This window comes from Equus caballus, chromosome 29 (assembly GCF_041296265.1).
Source record: "Equus caballus isolate H_3958 breed thoroughbred chromosome 29, TB-T2T, whole genome shotgun sequence".
NCBI classification, from domain to species: Eukaryota; Metazoa; Chordata; class Mammalia; order Perissodactyla; family Equidae; genus Equus; species Equus caballus.
Genome location: NC_091712.1, coordinates 24,997,512 through 25,015,207, shown reverse-complemented (window position 1 = coordinate 25,015,207; position 17,696 = coordinate 24,997,512). Strand labels below are relative to the sequence as shown.

Here is a 17,696-nt window from a genome sequence, read left to right as displayed (position 1 = left end):
CGGACCTCGTCAGAGAGGCAAAGACCAACATGCTAACTCCAACATCATCATCAAGGATTTATTACAGGCCCACTGTGTTCAAAGCCCTGTGTGAAGGTCTTGGGGGATTTCAAAGGAAGTTTGAGCTGTGATCCCAGGTGTAGAGTGGCTTTCATTATCAAGGGAAGCAAGACACAGTGCAATTTCACACTTATCAATAATGAAACAACTTTTCAGAAAAGAACACAAAATGAACAGGAATGACCAGCAGAGAAAGAAGCAGAGGTGCGGGAACTTCATGGCACGCCATGAGACCTCCTTTAAAAGTTTCAGGCTGGTACTTGACTGAGATTAAAATACCAGAGACCTGGGCCCAAGGCTCACGAGAAACCAGTACAGGGTCCCGCCTGTACCCTGGACAGGGCTCCCTGTGGCAGGGATGACTGACCGTCAGCTCTTGTTGAAAATCATGAGTCATAACCCAAAGTGGGTTCAGGGGCAAGAAACGCAGGCCAACAGGAAGCCTGAGTCATCAGCTGGGGGCTGTTTGTGGTGGGGACAGTAATGGGTTCAACTCATCAGAAGGAGCAGCAAAAGCACAAGAAAAAAAATCTGATGATGCTGATGGGTGGTGAAGGAGTTTCCCCAAAAGTCTATCATGAGACTTGTCCAATCTGAGGGGAGCGCCTTGGGTTTACAGCCAGGCGGAGTTTCTGTCTGATATCTGCTGTGAGGTTCATGGTGCCTCAACTGTGAGGCCAGCAAGTGTGAGGAGAAACAGTGAAAGACTGGGCTGAGCAAACCCAAGAGACAACAAACTGTTAATGAGGAAAAGAGAAGCTCACAGCGTTTGCGGAGTAAGCAAATCCAGGGTGGCGACAGCACAAGGCCTGTCAAGAGGCTAGCACCTCTATGCCGAGCACGCCCAGATCCGGGGTTCTGCTCCGGGTCCCCATCCTGAGCACCACCCAGGATGCCCAACTGCGTGACGACCAGCCACACACAGGCACCTCCAGGTCACCTCCACATTCAATAGGCTAAAAGCTCAACTTCATCTTCCTCTCTCTCCTTCCCCATCTGCAAACTTACCTCCCGCAGTGCGCGCCCCCCTTGCCCTCCCAGTGTCTCAGGCCCCAACACCTCCAGCTCCTGTCCTTGGCTCCTGGGGACGGTCAGCCACCGCTCCTATCAGTTTTCTCTTCTCCCTGCCTTGTGAAGCTGCTCTCTGCTTGATTCTATCATTGCCAAGTGCCCTGTTCACACCTCTGCTTCACCTGAGATATTTCACAGCCTCCTAATTTCTTTATCTTCCTTGGATGCATTCTCTACATAACCAGCTCAATGATCTTTAGCGAATCCACATGTCATCACATCACTCTCCCGTGCACAATCTGCAGGGCTGCTCTCAGACTGAAAAATCTGGTCAAGGCCTGCAGCCCAGTTCCCACATTCTCCGCCTCCCATCTTCATCTCCGGCAGTCCCCAACCATCCAGTCACACACTTCCTGAGCTCTCGGGCCCAATGCTTAGGCCAGAAGGCTCACTTCTCTTGCTATGCCCCCCTCAGCCCTCCCTCCCTTTCCTTCTTCCACAAATATTTCTGAAGTGCCTGCCCAGAGCCAGGAGGGTGCTAAACGCTGGGCCTGCAGCCCGGGAAACACGCTAGACTCAGTTCCTGCCCCCAGACAGTTTAAATCGTATTTGGGAAATCTACATATGAAAACATGGTGACAGGCTTCATATTCTAGAGATACTGGCAGAAGTTTTTTGCAAAGTTTAGTATTCTCTGAAGGTCTTAACACTTTGGAATTGTATTTTTAAACTTGAAACAAGAACATCCAAAGTTTAAAAAGTTAGCTTTTAAAATTAATTACTTTAAAATTAGAATTCTCTGCTACAAATACAAAGAAGAAAATGCATCAGATGCGAATAATGAGGGATTCTAATTCAGGAGGCGCAGTGGCGGAGAAGTAAACCTGGTATTATCCCCCATGAAGAACAAGAGGCCTCGGTTTCGATTATGTGGTGAATCTGGGTGTATCTCCATCCTGCATAACTTTTTGGTTTCTGCTGGGCAGTCCTGTCTGCAGCTCAGAACTTCAACAGAAGCCTACCTTTGACTTTCCAGGCCTGTTATGAGAGGTTCTGATACTCGGAGAGGCTGGAAGGGGGGATGCAGATATTCTTGAAGGACATTCAAAGTCAAGATGTCTGGGTGTCTGTAAATTGCATTGAAACTGGCATGCAATCGTGAAAAAAAAAGGAATTCCTTCACTCTTTCTTTTCTTCTGCGTCCCCTAGAACGGCTAGTACAGAGCCTGACACTTGGAAGGTGCAAATAAACACACAGTGAGTTGATAATTGTGCGTGAAATCTCTGACCTAAGGGGAACCGGAGTTGAAGGTGGCGGTAGTGATGGCAGAAACAGAACTACAGGAACAGCAACAGTGAGGCCTCCATGGGAGCATTCACCAGGAAAGACATCTCACCTTAAAAGTACGGTAACGGGGAGTCACACTGGCCCAACAAGGATCAGGAGAGCATAGTTCAACTCTGAGCATATGACAAACCAATGAAGTAATTTTGAGAAGCACCAAAGAACTGAAGACAGTTCTGAATCTCGAAGCACTAGGCATGCAGACACACAAACAGGTTTACAGCTGTATGTTAGGTGATACTGTTATTGATGATGACTATTCCAGAACTGTTGCTTGAATCTTTCTTTAAGAGCAAGAAAAAGTTTTATTTTTATTTATTTATTTGATTTTTTTTTTTGTGAGGAAGCTTGGCCCTGAGCTAACATCTGTGCCAATCTTCCTCTACTTTAGACGTGGGATGCTGCCACAGCATGGCTTGCTGAGTGGTGTGTAGGTCTGCGCCCAGGATCCAAACTTGGGAACCCTGGGCTGCTGAAGTGGAGCATATGAACTTACCCACTCCGCCACTGGGACAGCCCCATTAAGTTTTATTTTTAAAAGACATTCAAGAAATCAAAACCAAAGGAAAGATACAAATGTTTACGGGGACTGCAAGAAGGCTTCTCAGTTCCTTTCAAGAAGTTTAAGTTCGCTAGTAGAAGTCAGTTAGGTAGGCTAACTACTGTGCTCTTTGATCAGAGTGATCAATGCTGACTTTTTTCAGGTGCAGCTAAATGGCGTTCACACACACACACACACACACACACGGTGGGTGGAGACCATTCATCCATTTGATTTAATCTGAAGGTTTGAATACTAAATGAACCAGACAGCAGAGCTCCTTATCACCTCGCTGATTTAAAGGCCACTCGTCCAACAAGCAAGCACCTAAGAAAAATAAACGCAAAAAGGCAAAGCAAAGTAGCATGAGGCCTGGTCCCCTTTGGCAATGCAGTGTCCCCAAAAGATGACAAGACCCCAGGTCACTGATCCTACTTTTCAGATCAGAGTGGGAAAGAGTATTCAATTTGGTTCTACATGTGTCAACAGATACCTATTCCTTGTTCTGGCCACAATGAATGAAACATCTGGGCAGTGGTGCATCCACGTGCCCAGCAGCTGAGATGACAGGCCCCGCTGGTCCAGGCCTATTCCACTGCCGGCCAGGGCCTTCACCCCTGCAGTGCGCAGGGGCCCTCGAGGCAAGGACCCAGAGCCAGAGTTGGCACAACTTCCTCCTTTTTTCCAGGTAGCCAAGAAACAGGGTGGAGCCCCACATGTATAATCTTATCTTTGGTTTAAACTCAGGGGCCCTGCCCCTGCTGGAAATTTTTTAAGAGGTATGGATATTGGGAAAGGAACATGGGATCGAGGAGGGAAACTGGTGTATCTCTAAACACCCGCCTTTTTTTTTTTTTAAATAGAAACACAGTTGCCAAAGAGAAAGCAACAATTTAAATGCACAAAGCACCAGGCATAACTGAGCAAAGGAGCGGTGTTCAAATATTAATTATACCCACACTGGCTCTCCTCTATACTGATCTCACAGAGCTTAACAGACTTGCCAGTTAGTGCAGGCGTGAATCATCTTCCACTTGCCTAATTTGCCTGCAAACTTTGTACTCAGCAATTGGCACTTACTTAAATATCACCTTCCATGGTTTTGTTTTTGGGGGAAAAAAGGTGGTAGTATTTCAGCAACTAAATGGGTCATTTTAGGAAATTTAAAAAACTACTTTTATCTGCTGCAGCACAGAATGCAGGATGCAGTGGGTCCATTTTAGATCTCACTTCCCAGGGCTGATTATGAGAAGAAATACAAGGACTTCTTTTTGGTAACGAATTGAGGAAGCTAATAAGATCTTGTAGCAAGGCCCCCAAAAGTCAATTTCTATGAAATGCCGGAGGAGCTGTTTTATTTAAAAAAAAAAGAGGGGATGAAGGAAGAAACACACCTGAGTTGAGCATGAGAGAGTCCGGCAGACACCTTCTTAGGACTCAGACAAGTTCTCAGCTGTTCATTCCTTTTAAAGTACTCAGTTTATTTTCATTTGGCCTCTTTAAATGTAGTAACAGTGCTCAAATAATGTAGAATTACTCCTTTTTATTATTCCAAAATTTATTCTTCAAAACGGACTTATTTTTTCAGTGGTAAATTTCAAGTCTGGCTTGATCTGAGTTTTCTCTCCTACACATGGAACCCAAACCTGAGCGTGGACTCCACCGCAGCTTTAAAAGTAAACCCTGAGCCCACATGCTCCTGGTCCCACTTCCCCTCAGCCCTCTGCAGGGTGTGCCCGAGCTGCTGCTCAGAGCACAGACCTCCGTGGAAACCTGGGCCCTGGTCCACCAAGGAGGGAACGTCACCAGCAGCCTGACCAGCATCGCTTTTTCAGAACGCGGCAGCCTGAAGGTTTCTCATGCCTGAATGAGCATGTGAGAAATTCCTGGAAACTTTCAACAATGGAACAGGGCAGGGCAGGGCAGGGAGGCCCACAAATCTTTAGGAAAGTGTACTCACTAAGCTCCATTTGCCTCAGGGACCCTTTCATTAAGGAAAAATAGAGGGTAAGCTGTGCCAATATTCAACTTGCAAGGTCACCCAGGATGGCAATATGGCACTTAATGCAGGATAAATTAGGATTTCCCATTGAGAGCAAAGGAGAGAAAGTGTTTACTAGATTTGAAAGGATTTAAAGTAAGTCAGTACTCTGACAGTGAAACAATTAGACTGTCGTAAAAGACCAGAAGGCAGCCCTTGCATCTCCGAAGGGAGATTTCTTTCGTGGCTTTTACAAACCTGGCTGGCTGCGTGAAATCAGGTAACTGAGGGCAAGCCCCTTCTTAGGAAAAATGAGCAGGGCCCAACAGAAAGGACAGCACTATGATCTCGATTCTAAAAGTTAAAACTGAGAACCAGGCAAATATGGGGAGCAAGGCAATGGGGCACATTTTTATGTGGTGAGGACCAAGAGCAAAGGAAGGCGCTCCACAGAACTGCTCCCAGGACAGCGGGCTCCTGATGATGACAAGAGCACTGCGGTCACTAGGCCACACCATGTCACAGTGCACAGAGCGAGGCCTCTGACAAAAACGCTGTGGGCAAGAGGCGGGGTTGGCCAATTTGAAAAGCAGCAAATCAGCAAGAACAAAAATAAATTTCTAGGATTCCAAAGTGGCCTCTATAAGTACAGGAAATGCAAATTCAACACACACATGCACAGTTGCACAGGCTGTGGACCTATTATATAAACTCTCACATACTTGCTCTCTTCCCAAAGGACAATTTCTTTTCCTACCGACTACTGAAATCATATTGCATCGAAGTTCCTAAATGAAAAGAATCCTTTATTTCAGAAAGAACATTGAAAATTCCTTATATAAAATGAAAATTACTATTATATAATTACTTGTCATGACAAAAATGTAAATTCCTTTCCCACAAAGCAAAAGGCACGATGAAACTCATCTGAAGCGAACGTCAACGAAAGCAACTCACCTGGAAATCTTGATCGTCAATTCCAAACCTCTCCCGCAGATTCCGGAAAACCATCGGGCAGTACTCCTTAAACTTGAAATGGCTCGGCATGTTCTCTCTGAAACAGTCATATTGTGGAATAAAGCTCAGATAGACAAAGAGTTAACCAGATTCGAATCTGACACTGAAACCGGTTCAACATAAGGTTGACATAAGGAAAGCCATATTGTAGAAAAGAGACCATTTTGTAACTTTGAATGACCTCTGATTAACTGACCCAGCTGGATATGCACCCTCCAGGAGATATACACGCTCTGTAGAGTTTATGGCCCCTCCCAGCTGTAACAAGTTGATAACTTTGTTCTTGTGAGTTCCTTAGGAATGTGATGACCCCCGGGCAGAGGGTCTATGCTGATAGCCATCATCAATGACAAGTGAAAGATCAGGGTATAGTGTGTTGCTCTGGTCTCTGATGCACATCCAATAAGACAAAAGATTATCGGGAACTAAGACAAGATGCCTCCTTGACCCGGAGACCAGCCTTGTATATAACTGGCGAGCAGTCTTTGTTCTGAAAGATGTTTCATTCGGACATTAGTCAGCCATTTTCTTCCTTGCTAGCAAGCCGTAATAAAACCCTTTCTCTCCTACCACCTTGTCTCTCAACTATTGGTATATCTTGCAGTGGGCAGATGACCCCTCCTTGGGCGGTAACACCACCGTCTAGTTCTATGTGTCGCCAAACAAGTGTTTGGAGTTCCTGACCCGCAGAAGGTACAGGTGTGCTTCATAGAACCAACTGCCACAAACAGCACGATATGGGGGACAGAGGGACAGACTGATAACATTTGTCTCCTCTCACCGCCTAGGAGCACTGGGACTCCAGGACCTTTTCATCCTGACCACATGTTACAGCCACTTCCCCAAGGAGGAAGAGGCGGAGAGGGAAGAGGCCACGCAGAGAGAACAGTGAAGGGAAAGCCGAGAGCTTGGCAGGGAAGGGCAGAAGAGCGAGCCACAAACAGCGCTCCCCACACTTGTCCTCAGTTCCTTGCTGATTAGAGCTTACAAAACAAGACTGGTCTCATTCCTTGAATGACCTATTTCATGTTTTATATAAATTACCATGTTCTAAATTCACATAGAAAAGATCCCCTCAAAAGGCCAACCTCTAAACAGTATTATGATAAGAATGAACACATCAGCTTCATATTAGAACAATGGTCCATTAAGAAACTTCATAATTGATCCTCATGGGGGAGGGAGTTCTTTGAGGCTCATCCCACTCATTCGGAATTGCTTCCTCTTTTGTGTTCATACACACACACACCCCCCTCTATTGTGGTACTCTGCACACCAAATTACAGTGATTTGTATATGTGTCAGTTTTCAACCACTCGCCTGACTGTGAGCTCCCTGAGGGCAGGGCCACGTCTCATACCTCCTTGTATCTCTGGCTCTCAGTGCACTGCCTAACACACAATGACATTCAAATGAAAGAGAAATATTCTCAATGTCCAAGATGGCATCCATTTATGTTTTACAAAAATGTACCTTAGTTCTTTATTATTCTATGAAGTAGTCATTCCTGTTGATAAAGTAATCATATCAGAGTTTTGGGTAATACAGCTGAGGTCCATAGCTGCTCAAAAATCCAAGCAATTTACAGCTTCAAACATTTAAATTGTAATGAGAATATCACTTTTAACATATAAGATATTCATAGAGAATGATATGCCATATGGCAAAAGGATATTACCCACGAGGGCCTGCTGTTTCTTTTCTGAAAAATGACAGATGGTTATGTTTATCACAGGATTAACTTCATCAGCAAAACTTTACTCCCACCCATTGAAAAATAATGGGTTACAGAAATTCACAAAAATCATACTTCTGGCAGCCACATCAGTTCTAGAAAAAGTCGTCATTACTTGTACTTACTTGTTAAAAAGGTGATTGTCCACCTTTATCTTCGAATAGGCTTTGAAGTCATCTGGCATCAACATAACAGGGATTTGAACATGGCTCAGTTCATTGATCTGGAAAAATACAAAATAAATGGCACAGGTTATTACCATCTAGGTGGGAAGTGCTTGACTTGAACGCGTATCTTGTGAAGAAAACTTTGAGACACAAGAACGTCCTGGGCCACCTTCCTTCCTATTCCCATCTAAGTCATCTCTCTTGTTTTCCTCACTCCCCCATCAGACTTCACCACTGCCTCCCACCTCACATCCGTCTCCAACTCCCACCGCTCGTCTCTGTCTGCTGCTGGGCCTGTGGGGGCCTCCAGGACAGCAGTGGCAAGGGAGCAATTCTAGAGGGTGAACCCTCATGGCCAACTGTCCTGCTTCCCCCAATCCCTATCCTCCCACTTCCCCTGCAGAGTCTCAACGCAGCACTCTGATCACACGTCCAGGACAGCTTCCCCCTATAAAGAAAATGTTATCTGAGAAAGAGGGCTTTCAAATTTCTGATGCAAGTGTTTGTTGAATAAATGCATCTGACTATTCCTTTACTCTTTTGGGTACTCAAAAAGCAACACTTATTCTTGTGGTCTTTATTTTTCTTATAGGAACTTAATTTAAAAATAAGTTTTGGGGTAAGGCATGAATTTACCAGAAGAGGAACCTTAAAGGAAGAAAAGGAAGAAGACATATGGCTCTGGGACTAAAGAAGAAGGAGACGGGTTGGATAGAGGTCAAGGACAAAAGCAAAGATGTGGTTACAGAGGACAAAAGGTTGAATCACGTTCCGTTTATTTGCTGGTGAATGGCAGGGACAGCTTTGGACACACCACTTTGAAAAAGCTGAACTTTCTCTTGGTTAATTATTTTTTGCATCTTGGTTCCCAAGCTATTTCTCCCTTGTTGCTTGTAATAAAAACCACATTAAAGATTTATACTTCCAGTAAAATGGAAGCTACTTGGAAGGGTTCTCAGCCACAAAAGCAAAACAAACAAACACACAAATGAGTTCCTTGATAAAGCAAGTTGTTAACACATTGCTGGGTTCACAGAAAGTAGGGAAAATCTTCAAGATGCCTTCCTTCCCCAAAGTGAGTTTAATCCATCGGGAATGTGGTGACCATCAAGCCAGAGAGAAAGGAGGGGTTTCTCTAAAGACAGTTGGCAATTTCAACACTTAGTTGAGCCAAAGGAAAGTTGGGGAGCTCAACAGAAGGCTTCAACATTAAACTAGGACCCTTGATGGAGGCAAAAGTGGTCCCAACACCTGGTGAAAGTAAACGTAGATGCGTCTGTAGTAAAGCATCCCCAGCACAGGCCTCTGGATTCCCACAGATGAAGATCAACCAAATATGAGCTCACAAAGATCACAGGAGTGGGAGTCAGCAGAAACAAAAATGGAGGATTATTTTCAAGACTTCAGCTATTAGAATGATAAGATAAAGAACAGAAAACAAAAACTAGGTGTAAAATGTTCAAAGTCAAAGATGGACTGGCAAAAATGAGTAAACTAGGAGACTTTCAAAATGACCAATCAGATTTGGAAAAGAATCAAGTAAATCTTACAAAATGAAAACTATAATTGTTGAACTGAAAACAAGCAAAAAGCCTCTAACCCAGGGCTTACGCAGCAGACTGGATAACTGGTATTCTGGGGGGTCGATCTGAGGAAGTTACCTAGAATACCAGAGAGAGCGACAACAGAAACAGAACATACAAAAGAATGGTTAAGAAAAAAAAGTGGTCAAGGCAGGGAGTTTGGAGTGAATTTAAATGGAATCTCAAAGGAAGAGAATGGAGAATATGAAGAAGAGACAATATTTGAAGATCTAATGGCTGAGAATTTTCTACAACTCATGAAAGTTATAATTCTATGGATACGTAATACCTAATGTACACAAAGCAATCTAAGGAAAAATCCACACCTAGATATACTGCAGTTAAACTAAAGGATACCAAAAGCAAAGAGAAGAAAAGTGGTCAGAGAGGAAAGACAGAACACAACAGAGGAATGGCATTGCCAGCTAACTTCTCAACAGCAAAACTGGAAGCCCAAAGACAGTGGTGGTACATCTTCAAAATGGAAAATTACTGACAACATAAAATTGTATTCAGTGGTACAATAAGACATATATTTGGTCATTATTCAGGTTCCTGGCACAAATATCCTAAAATCTTTGAAATTTCCTGAGTGATAGGAGTGTCTTTTGTCATTCATAAGGAGCCCCCCCCCTTTTTTTTTTAAAGATTTTTAGTTTTCCTTTTTCTCCCAAAGCCCCCCAATACATAGTTGTGTATTTTTAGTTGTGGGTCCTTCTAGTTGTGGCATGTGGGATGCCACCCCAGCATGGCTTGATGAGCCGTACCATGTCCGCGCCCAGGATGCCAACAGGCAAAGCCCTGAGCCGCCGAAGCAGAGCGTGCAAACTCAACCACTCGGCCATGGGACCAGCCCCGGAAATCTTATTTTTGATCAATTTTTTTTTTTTTTTGAGGAAGATTATCCCTGAGCTAACATCTGCAGCCAATCCTCCTCTTTCTGCTGAGGAAAACTGGCCCTGAGCTAACATCTGTGCCCATCTTCCTCTACTTTATATGTGGGATGCCTACCACAGCATGGCTTGCCAACCAATGCCGTGTCCGCACCCGGGATCCGAACCCGTGAACCCGGGGCTGCTGAAACAGAATGTGTGCACTTAACCGCTGTGCCAGCGGGCAGGCCCCAGGAGCCCTTTTTTAGCACATCTGAATTTATGTTAATGAGGTGACTTAGGGTGGAGCCCCTAGACAGCCACAGGATGGAGCTGGTCACCAGAAAAACCAAGTGACTAGAGCTTTGGAACTTTCAGCCCCACCCACTGACCTCAGGGATGGGGAAGGGGGATGCTGGAGAAGATTAAGCGCCATATAAACTCTTGAACAACATCAGTTGACGAGCTTCTGGGTTGGTAAAGCCATCCACATGGTGCACCCCAGTTCCATAGGGACAGAAGCTCCTGTGCTCCAGACTCTTCTGGGTCTTGCCCTATATACCTCTTCATCCATATTCTTTATAACATCCTGTATGATAAACTAGCAAATGTAAATAAATGTCTCTCTCTGAGCCGCTCTAGCAAATTAACTGAACCCGAGGAGAAGGTCAAGGGAACCTTCAGTTTATAGCCCGGCAGTGAGAAGCAGAGTGACAACCTGGCCTTGCGACTGGCATCTGAAATGGGGGCAGTCTTGTGGGACTGAGCACTTCATCTGTGGGATTTTACGCTATCTCCAGGTAGGTAGTGTCAGAATTGAGTTAAGTGTTTGGTGCTGGTTAAGAAAACACACATCAAATACGTGTGTGTGCGTGCGCGCACATGCGCGCACGTATCAACACTGTCTTTCAAAAATGAGAACAAAATAAAGGCTTTTTCATATAAACAAAAATTGAGAATGCACCTACAACAGACCTCACTAAAAGAAACTGTAAGCTTTAGAAGCATATTATTTAGAGTCTAAGGATACACTTCAGAAAGAAGGTAAATGTGTGTGGAAGGTCTGAGATACAAAAAGAATTAGTAAGCAAATAAATTAGTAAATAGGAGGATAAATATAAGTAAACATCACCTATATAAAGTAATAACACAATTTATGGGACTAAAAAGGACAAAAATAAACACTGAATAGCAACAGGATGTGGGTTGGGAGACAGACGGTAAAAGTTATGGTGTTCATGTATTGTTCAGGAGGAGGGTTAAGATGTTAACTTTAGAGTTAAGCACGAGGGGAAAATGTCAAGGGCAAACATTAAAAGACTAGAAATAATATATAACTTCTGAACTACTAGAAGGGAAAAAACAGAGTAAGAAAACAAAACTTATTTTTTTTTAAAAAAAGAAAGTGAGAAAGAAGAAAAAAACCAGCCTCGCAAAAGTGGGACAAATTGAAAGTGAATGATAGAAATAAATCTGGGTATATACATAATCATACTTGGCACAAATGGACTCCTCGTTAAAAACAAAGAGCGCCAAAATGAATTAAAAACTATACACTATATGCAAGAGAAACACCTAAAACGTAAGAACTCAAAAAGGTTGAAAGTTAAAGAACAGAAAAAACATTAAATAGCACTCAAAGTTCATTGAAAAGCTAGCTTACCTTTAGTAATATCAGATAAACTAATAACTTTAAGACAAAAGCATTATTAAGGATAAGAAGGTCTGTACGTGATGATAAAAAGTTCAATTAGCCAGGAAGATAGACAGGATTCATAGCTTCTAAGTATCTAACTAGCCTGCAAGTATAGAGCAAAAATTGTTAGGACCTCAGGAAAATGGACAATCCATCATCATAGAGGAAGATTTGAATACGCTTTTATTGACAGTTCAAACAGACAAAAAACTAAGATACAGATTTTTAAACAACATACTGAACATCATTCATTCAATATTTGCTGCACACCTATTATTGCCAAGTACTCTTCCAGGTGCTTTCGATACACTGTTGAACAAAACAGATGAAGACACCTGCCCTCCTAAAGCTTATATTCTAGTGGGAAGAGTCAGAAAATAAAACAATAAACTTAGTAAATTATTATATTAGAAGTAAATTGTCTACTATGTTAGAAAACTGTGGAAAAAAGGAAAAGAACAGGGTAGAAGAGGTAGGGATGTCCCTCAGTGCAAGGCTGGGGGTCCCTGAGTATTTAAAATGGGGGTGGTCAGGGTAGGCCAAAGTTTGAAAGAGATAAGAGATTTAGATTCCAGTGCAAAAGCCCTGGGGTAGGGGCAGGCCTGGCATGCTTGGGACTAGGAGAGCAGTGTGGCTGGAGCACATTAGGTGAGGAGAGAGATAGCTAAGAGCTGAGCTCAGAGAGGTAAGGAGGAGGGGGGCGGTCCCTCAGGGCCTTGCAGGTCCCTGGAAAGACTCACTTTTACTCCCAGTGACATGGGAGCTGTGGCAGGGTTCTGGGTGCTAGAGTGATGGTATCACCTAACTTAGGGTTTAAAAAGATTATTGGGGGTAGGGGGAGGGCACAGGTGTAGAAGTAGGGAGACCAGTTACAAGGAACTGTAGTAACAGCCTGTTTTGACCAGGGTGGCAGCAGTGTAGCGAGGGAAAAGGAGTCAGATTCTGGAGATATTTTGAAAGTAGAGCCAATATAACTTCCTGCAGTTCTCAATGTGGGATGTGAGAGAGAAGCCACAACTCCGAGGCCTTGGCCTGAGCAATTATGAGGACAGAGCTGCCATCAACAAGATGGCCAAGACTTCTCAGTGTGTTCCTTGATATGCTGTTTGCATCAGGTTAAAGGTCTATTGTAAAAATTAGGTACTCTAATAATTTTTTTAAAACTATGACAAAAAGAAAAACATATATGCAAACATATATATACTGTGTTGGCACTGCAGAGATTCTCAAACCTGATGATCAGATTGGATGCAACCCCCTCATCTTCCGATCCGCTCTGGTTTCTGTATGGCACTTGCTGAGTACTTACACACCAAGTGCTGAGAACCCAGCTTCCCAAAGATAGAATGTCATGGAAAGGAATGCAGTACAATCTAAGCTGAAACTGTGAACTCCCTCAAGCTAACAGTTTGTAGGGTGTCTTATAGATTTTGAGTATCGCCACGATTCCCTTGCAATTGTAAACTATCCGTGGCACTCCTGGAGAATTTGCTGCAAAGCCCGAGGGCATCTTGGCATAGTTTGAGAAGTACAGATACAAACAGCAGCAGATGCTTAAAACAGCAGATGATGTAATCTAATTATAGAATAAGAGAATCAGAATCCTCCTTAAAATGCACTATGATGGATTATAACCTATAACCACTTTATATTCATCCCAAACAACCTTAATTACAACCACCAATTAATCCCCAACTCGTATCAACTGATGATCTATATAAATTTTCCAGCAAGTAGTTTTCTTGGGATAACTCTCTTTCAGCTGCATTCGTGCAAGGCCAAGTTACAATTCTGTTTCTATCAAATGACTGCAATAACTTAATCAGACATCACTTTCAGCTTATTCTATACGATATTATTAAAATCTCCTTCACGTTATGGTCCATAAACATGTATGAAACTGCCACTTAACAAAAATGCTAGACTAATTTAAAATCATATAATGTCTCCCATTCAGTTTAGTCAAAGTATCTTACAATATTAAATAATTCTCAGAGTGTATTTGCAAAAATTAAAAATTACATATCTTTGTGCTAGCACTGGAATACCAAAGTTTGAAAAAAAGAGAATCAGAAGAGAAAGCCAAGTCTTGTGATAAGCACAACTAGAACAAAGCTGGATGACAATTAGATCAATTTTTCTGTATCTTGTGGAAATATTAGAGGGTAAATAAAAACAAAGAATGCGTACAGGGTGGCAAGAAAGGAGCAATCAACTTCATATCGCCTTCCCCAAATTATACAGAAAAAAGTTGGAGAGAACAAAATAAGGACTCCCATCACATCTACGCTTCAAGAGCTCACCGAGAAAGCAAAGCCCAGTTTGGAAGCAGGAGCCCAAATGCCTCGATTCCTCCCTCATGCTATTGAAATCTGTATTAGTCATAGCATCTTCTTTAGAAAGTAAGCAGAGCAGAAACTTCTTGAATCCTTTTTGCTTTATCATTCCTGCTCTGAAAAACCTCTCGTGGAAAAAATATGAAAAGCTTGTAGCCCAAACGGAATGTGCCATGTGAGAATTTCCCTTATGGATATTCATTCACCACCCATCCTTTCATGAGTCCAATAGGTGAGCGTCCAACTCTGGGCTGGGCACTGTTCAAACCCCAGTGTTCACCCTCACAGTGTTTACAGTCGAGAGGGGCACACGCATTAAATGAAGAAGAACTGCACAGATGTAAAGTCCCAGCAATGACAAGTGTCGGGAAGGAGAAGGACATCAGGCTCTGAGCAAGCATGACAGAGGCAGGGACCAGGACGGGGGCGGTGATGACTGAAGGAGGGGCTAGATTCACACAGGAGAAGGCAGGTGGAGAGGGGTTCCAGGAAGTAGGGAGGCAGGTACAAAGGCCCTGTGGCAGGAGGAGGCATAGTTAACTGAAGAAATGAAAGGCTAATGTAGGAGGTCAGAAATCAAGAGGGCATGTGATAGGATGGGGCTGAACAGCAAGCCTAAGAGGACCGTAAGAGGCTATTATGGAACTCCATGAGAGGATGCTAGCCTGGCATAGGGCGGAGGCAGCAGAGATGAGGGAAGTAGATTCCAGCAATACTGAGGTGGTAAAAACATGGGCTTTCCTGACAGGACAGACTGTGATTTCTTTGACTGAGATAGAGCATTTCAAGAGAAGAGTTCATTTTTGAACTCATTAAATTAATGTGCTCTTAAGACATCTTAAGTGTGGATGTTAGGAAGGGAGGTTGACAAGAGGATCTGAAGTTCCCAGTGGAGGCAGGAGTGGGAGATAAAAATATGTGTATCTATGTGTAAGACAATGGTTTCTCCTCAGGAGTGAGGGAACCTGGAGAGTGGACAGAATGAGAGGAAGGGAGGGCCTAGAGGCAGTCTCGAAGAACACCGATGGTTAACAGCCTGAAGAGGAGGATGAACCTGCACTGGTGAAAGGCAAGAAGTGTGAGGTGGGAAATGGAAAGCTCAGTGTCACCTCATGGACATGAAGGAAAGAATGAGTCAAGAACAAAATGGGACGAAGAGTGTTGAAGCCTTCTGAGAAGTCAATGGGATGACAATTGGAAAATGTCAGCGAGACTGTGCAACATGGAGGTCTTTGGGGACCTTAGCGTGAGGGGTTTTGATGGATCACAGCAACAGAAACCAGACTGGAGGACGCTGAGGAGAGCAGGTGAGGTGAGAGAATGCAGACACTGAACCTGGCTAGTTTGTAAGAAGTCGGGAAGTGAAGGAGAGGAGAGAGATAAAGGGCCTGAGAGAGAAGGGATATTCCTTCCACAGAACTTCCTGAGACGGTGGGAGGGGATGGGGTCCAAAGCATGCATGAAGGAAATGGTTCTGGGGAGGCAGCTCCTCCAATGACAAGAGGGAAAAGGGACAGGAGTTGTGGCAGAATCTGAGCGGGGGAAGACAGGCTAGTTCCGTCCGCTGGCTCCCACATTCTCTGGGAAGGAGGAGCTGCGGCCATGTGCTGAGCGTTGAGAGGCAGGCTGAGGGTTCAGAGGCTTAGAGGGAACTTGAAAAAGCATTTGCAGAATGTGGGAAAACAAGTTTGGAGGGAGAAACACGGCTGGGCTTGGGGGCAGAGGTGAGTCCACTTGCAGTCCTCAATGGCTGATTTACAGGGAACCGAGGAACTCTCGGAGTGACATTCCAGCAGGGCCCAGCCGCCTGCCGAGAGGGAGGATAGTTGGGGTCCTTCAGGTTTGAGGTTTTTGCTAGTCGGGTGTGCCATCAAGACGACACAAGGTGTGACGTAAAGAGCAACAGACTTCCAGGATAATCCCTTGGAAATAAGAACTCAGTACAAAGGACCATGAAGAGTTTCCACTGTAGTTGACGGGGCAACACATACACAAAGAGAATGAACACAGAGCAGCAGAGAAGAAAGGCTGGAGTCTAGACATCAGGGCCACAGGAACGCAGGGCAGGGATCCCACGGCAACAGGCCTGGGGCAGGGCTGCTGGGAGGGGTGAAGCCCGGTGTGGCTCCTGACAGACGGAGAGATGGCACTACTGCTCCAATTAAATGAAATCTTCACATATCAGAATACCCAGGAATTAGGGAATATTTGGCCCCTGTTATTAGAGGAGAAGACAGATAAGAAATCAAAGAGGATTACACTTACACCTGCATTTACAAAGAATCAAAAGATGGTGAAATTAAAAGAGAATCTTGGAGATCCTAAAGTCTAATCTCTCATTCTGCAGATTATAGTGCATCCTGGTATAGCTATTTCTTTACAGTGGAGTAGTAGCTTGATACTGCGTTTTATTAGACAGCAGCTTCATGGGCATTTTATCTTTCTTCCAACTTGCCTTTCATTCACAATGGCTTCACATTTCCTTTGGGTTTCTCTTTTCCCAAAAAGTTCTCCCCCCAAACCTCTTGGTCAGGTGAGTAGCCAGATTTAATGACTTGTGATCAAATGCTTCATGAACCAGAGGATACACCACTTAAAAGAAGCTTTTAATGAGTAAACAATATTTTTCAATAGTGTACCTAGGTGCCCTTATATTATTTTTTCTATAATCATATTGTATTTTGTTGTATATGGGTTCACCAGGAATTCATCAGTTTTACCAAATGTACTAATTACAGCGCTGCCTGATAATTGAAAGGCCATTTAAATTCCCGGATAACCCTCTCCTTTAGCCTATTACTTTGACTTCATACAAACTAAAATATATTCTTGTCTCTAGTTCACATTCATGAGCTGATGCAGGTAACGACAATGAACTATCCTCTTGAATAAGGTTGAGTTGATGCTATTTGTTAGCTTCTATATTCCACATAGGGCGATGGGTTGTGAACGTTCAGATTTCAGGACAAAATTCTTAGATTTCAAAGTCTTCAGTTTGAGAAAACTTTAATTTGTTAGTTTGGCATTCTACCTAGCCCAACCATTTTGTACGGCCCACCTCCAAATGGGCAGCAAAACTAAAATGGTTTATCATCATTAGTTTATATCTGCTATTATCAGTATTCTAACAAAGCATTTACACTTTTCTTCCTCTTTCTTTATAGATACGTACATAGGGAACATATTATATATAGTTATATTTATATATGTTACATAATATAAGAGGAAAAAAATGATTTATGTTAACCATTTTATTTTTTTGAGGAAGATTAGCCCTGAGCTAACATCTGTGCCCATCTTCCTCTACTTTATTTGTGGGACACCTGCCACAGCATGGCTTGATAAATGGTAC

At 43.5% G+C, this 17,696-nt stretch overlaps 1 protein-coding gene across 3 annotated transcripts in view; it reads right to left on the bottom strand.

The window, feature by feature from the left end:
* PIP4K2A (phosphatidylinositol-5-phosphate 4-kinase type 2 alpha) overlaps positions 1–17,696 on the bottom strand; it is a 164,952-nt gene that overhangs the window by 57,008 nt on the left and 90,248 nt on the right. For all 3 annotated transcript variants that reach the window (XM_023631945.2, XM_023631946.2, XM_070255270.1), the window contains exons 2-3: positions 7,816–7,913; positions 5,896–5,992 (exon numbers count right to left, since the gene is read on the bottom strand). In XM_023631945.2, coding sequence (XP_023487713.2) covers positions 5,896–5,992; positions 7,816–7,913 — 195 coding nt within the window. The remainder of the gene's footprint in view (positions 1–5,895; positions 5,993–7,815; positions 7,914–17,696) is intronic.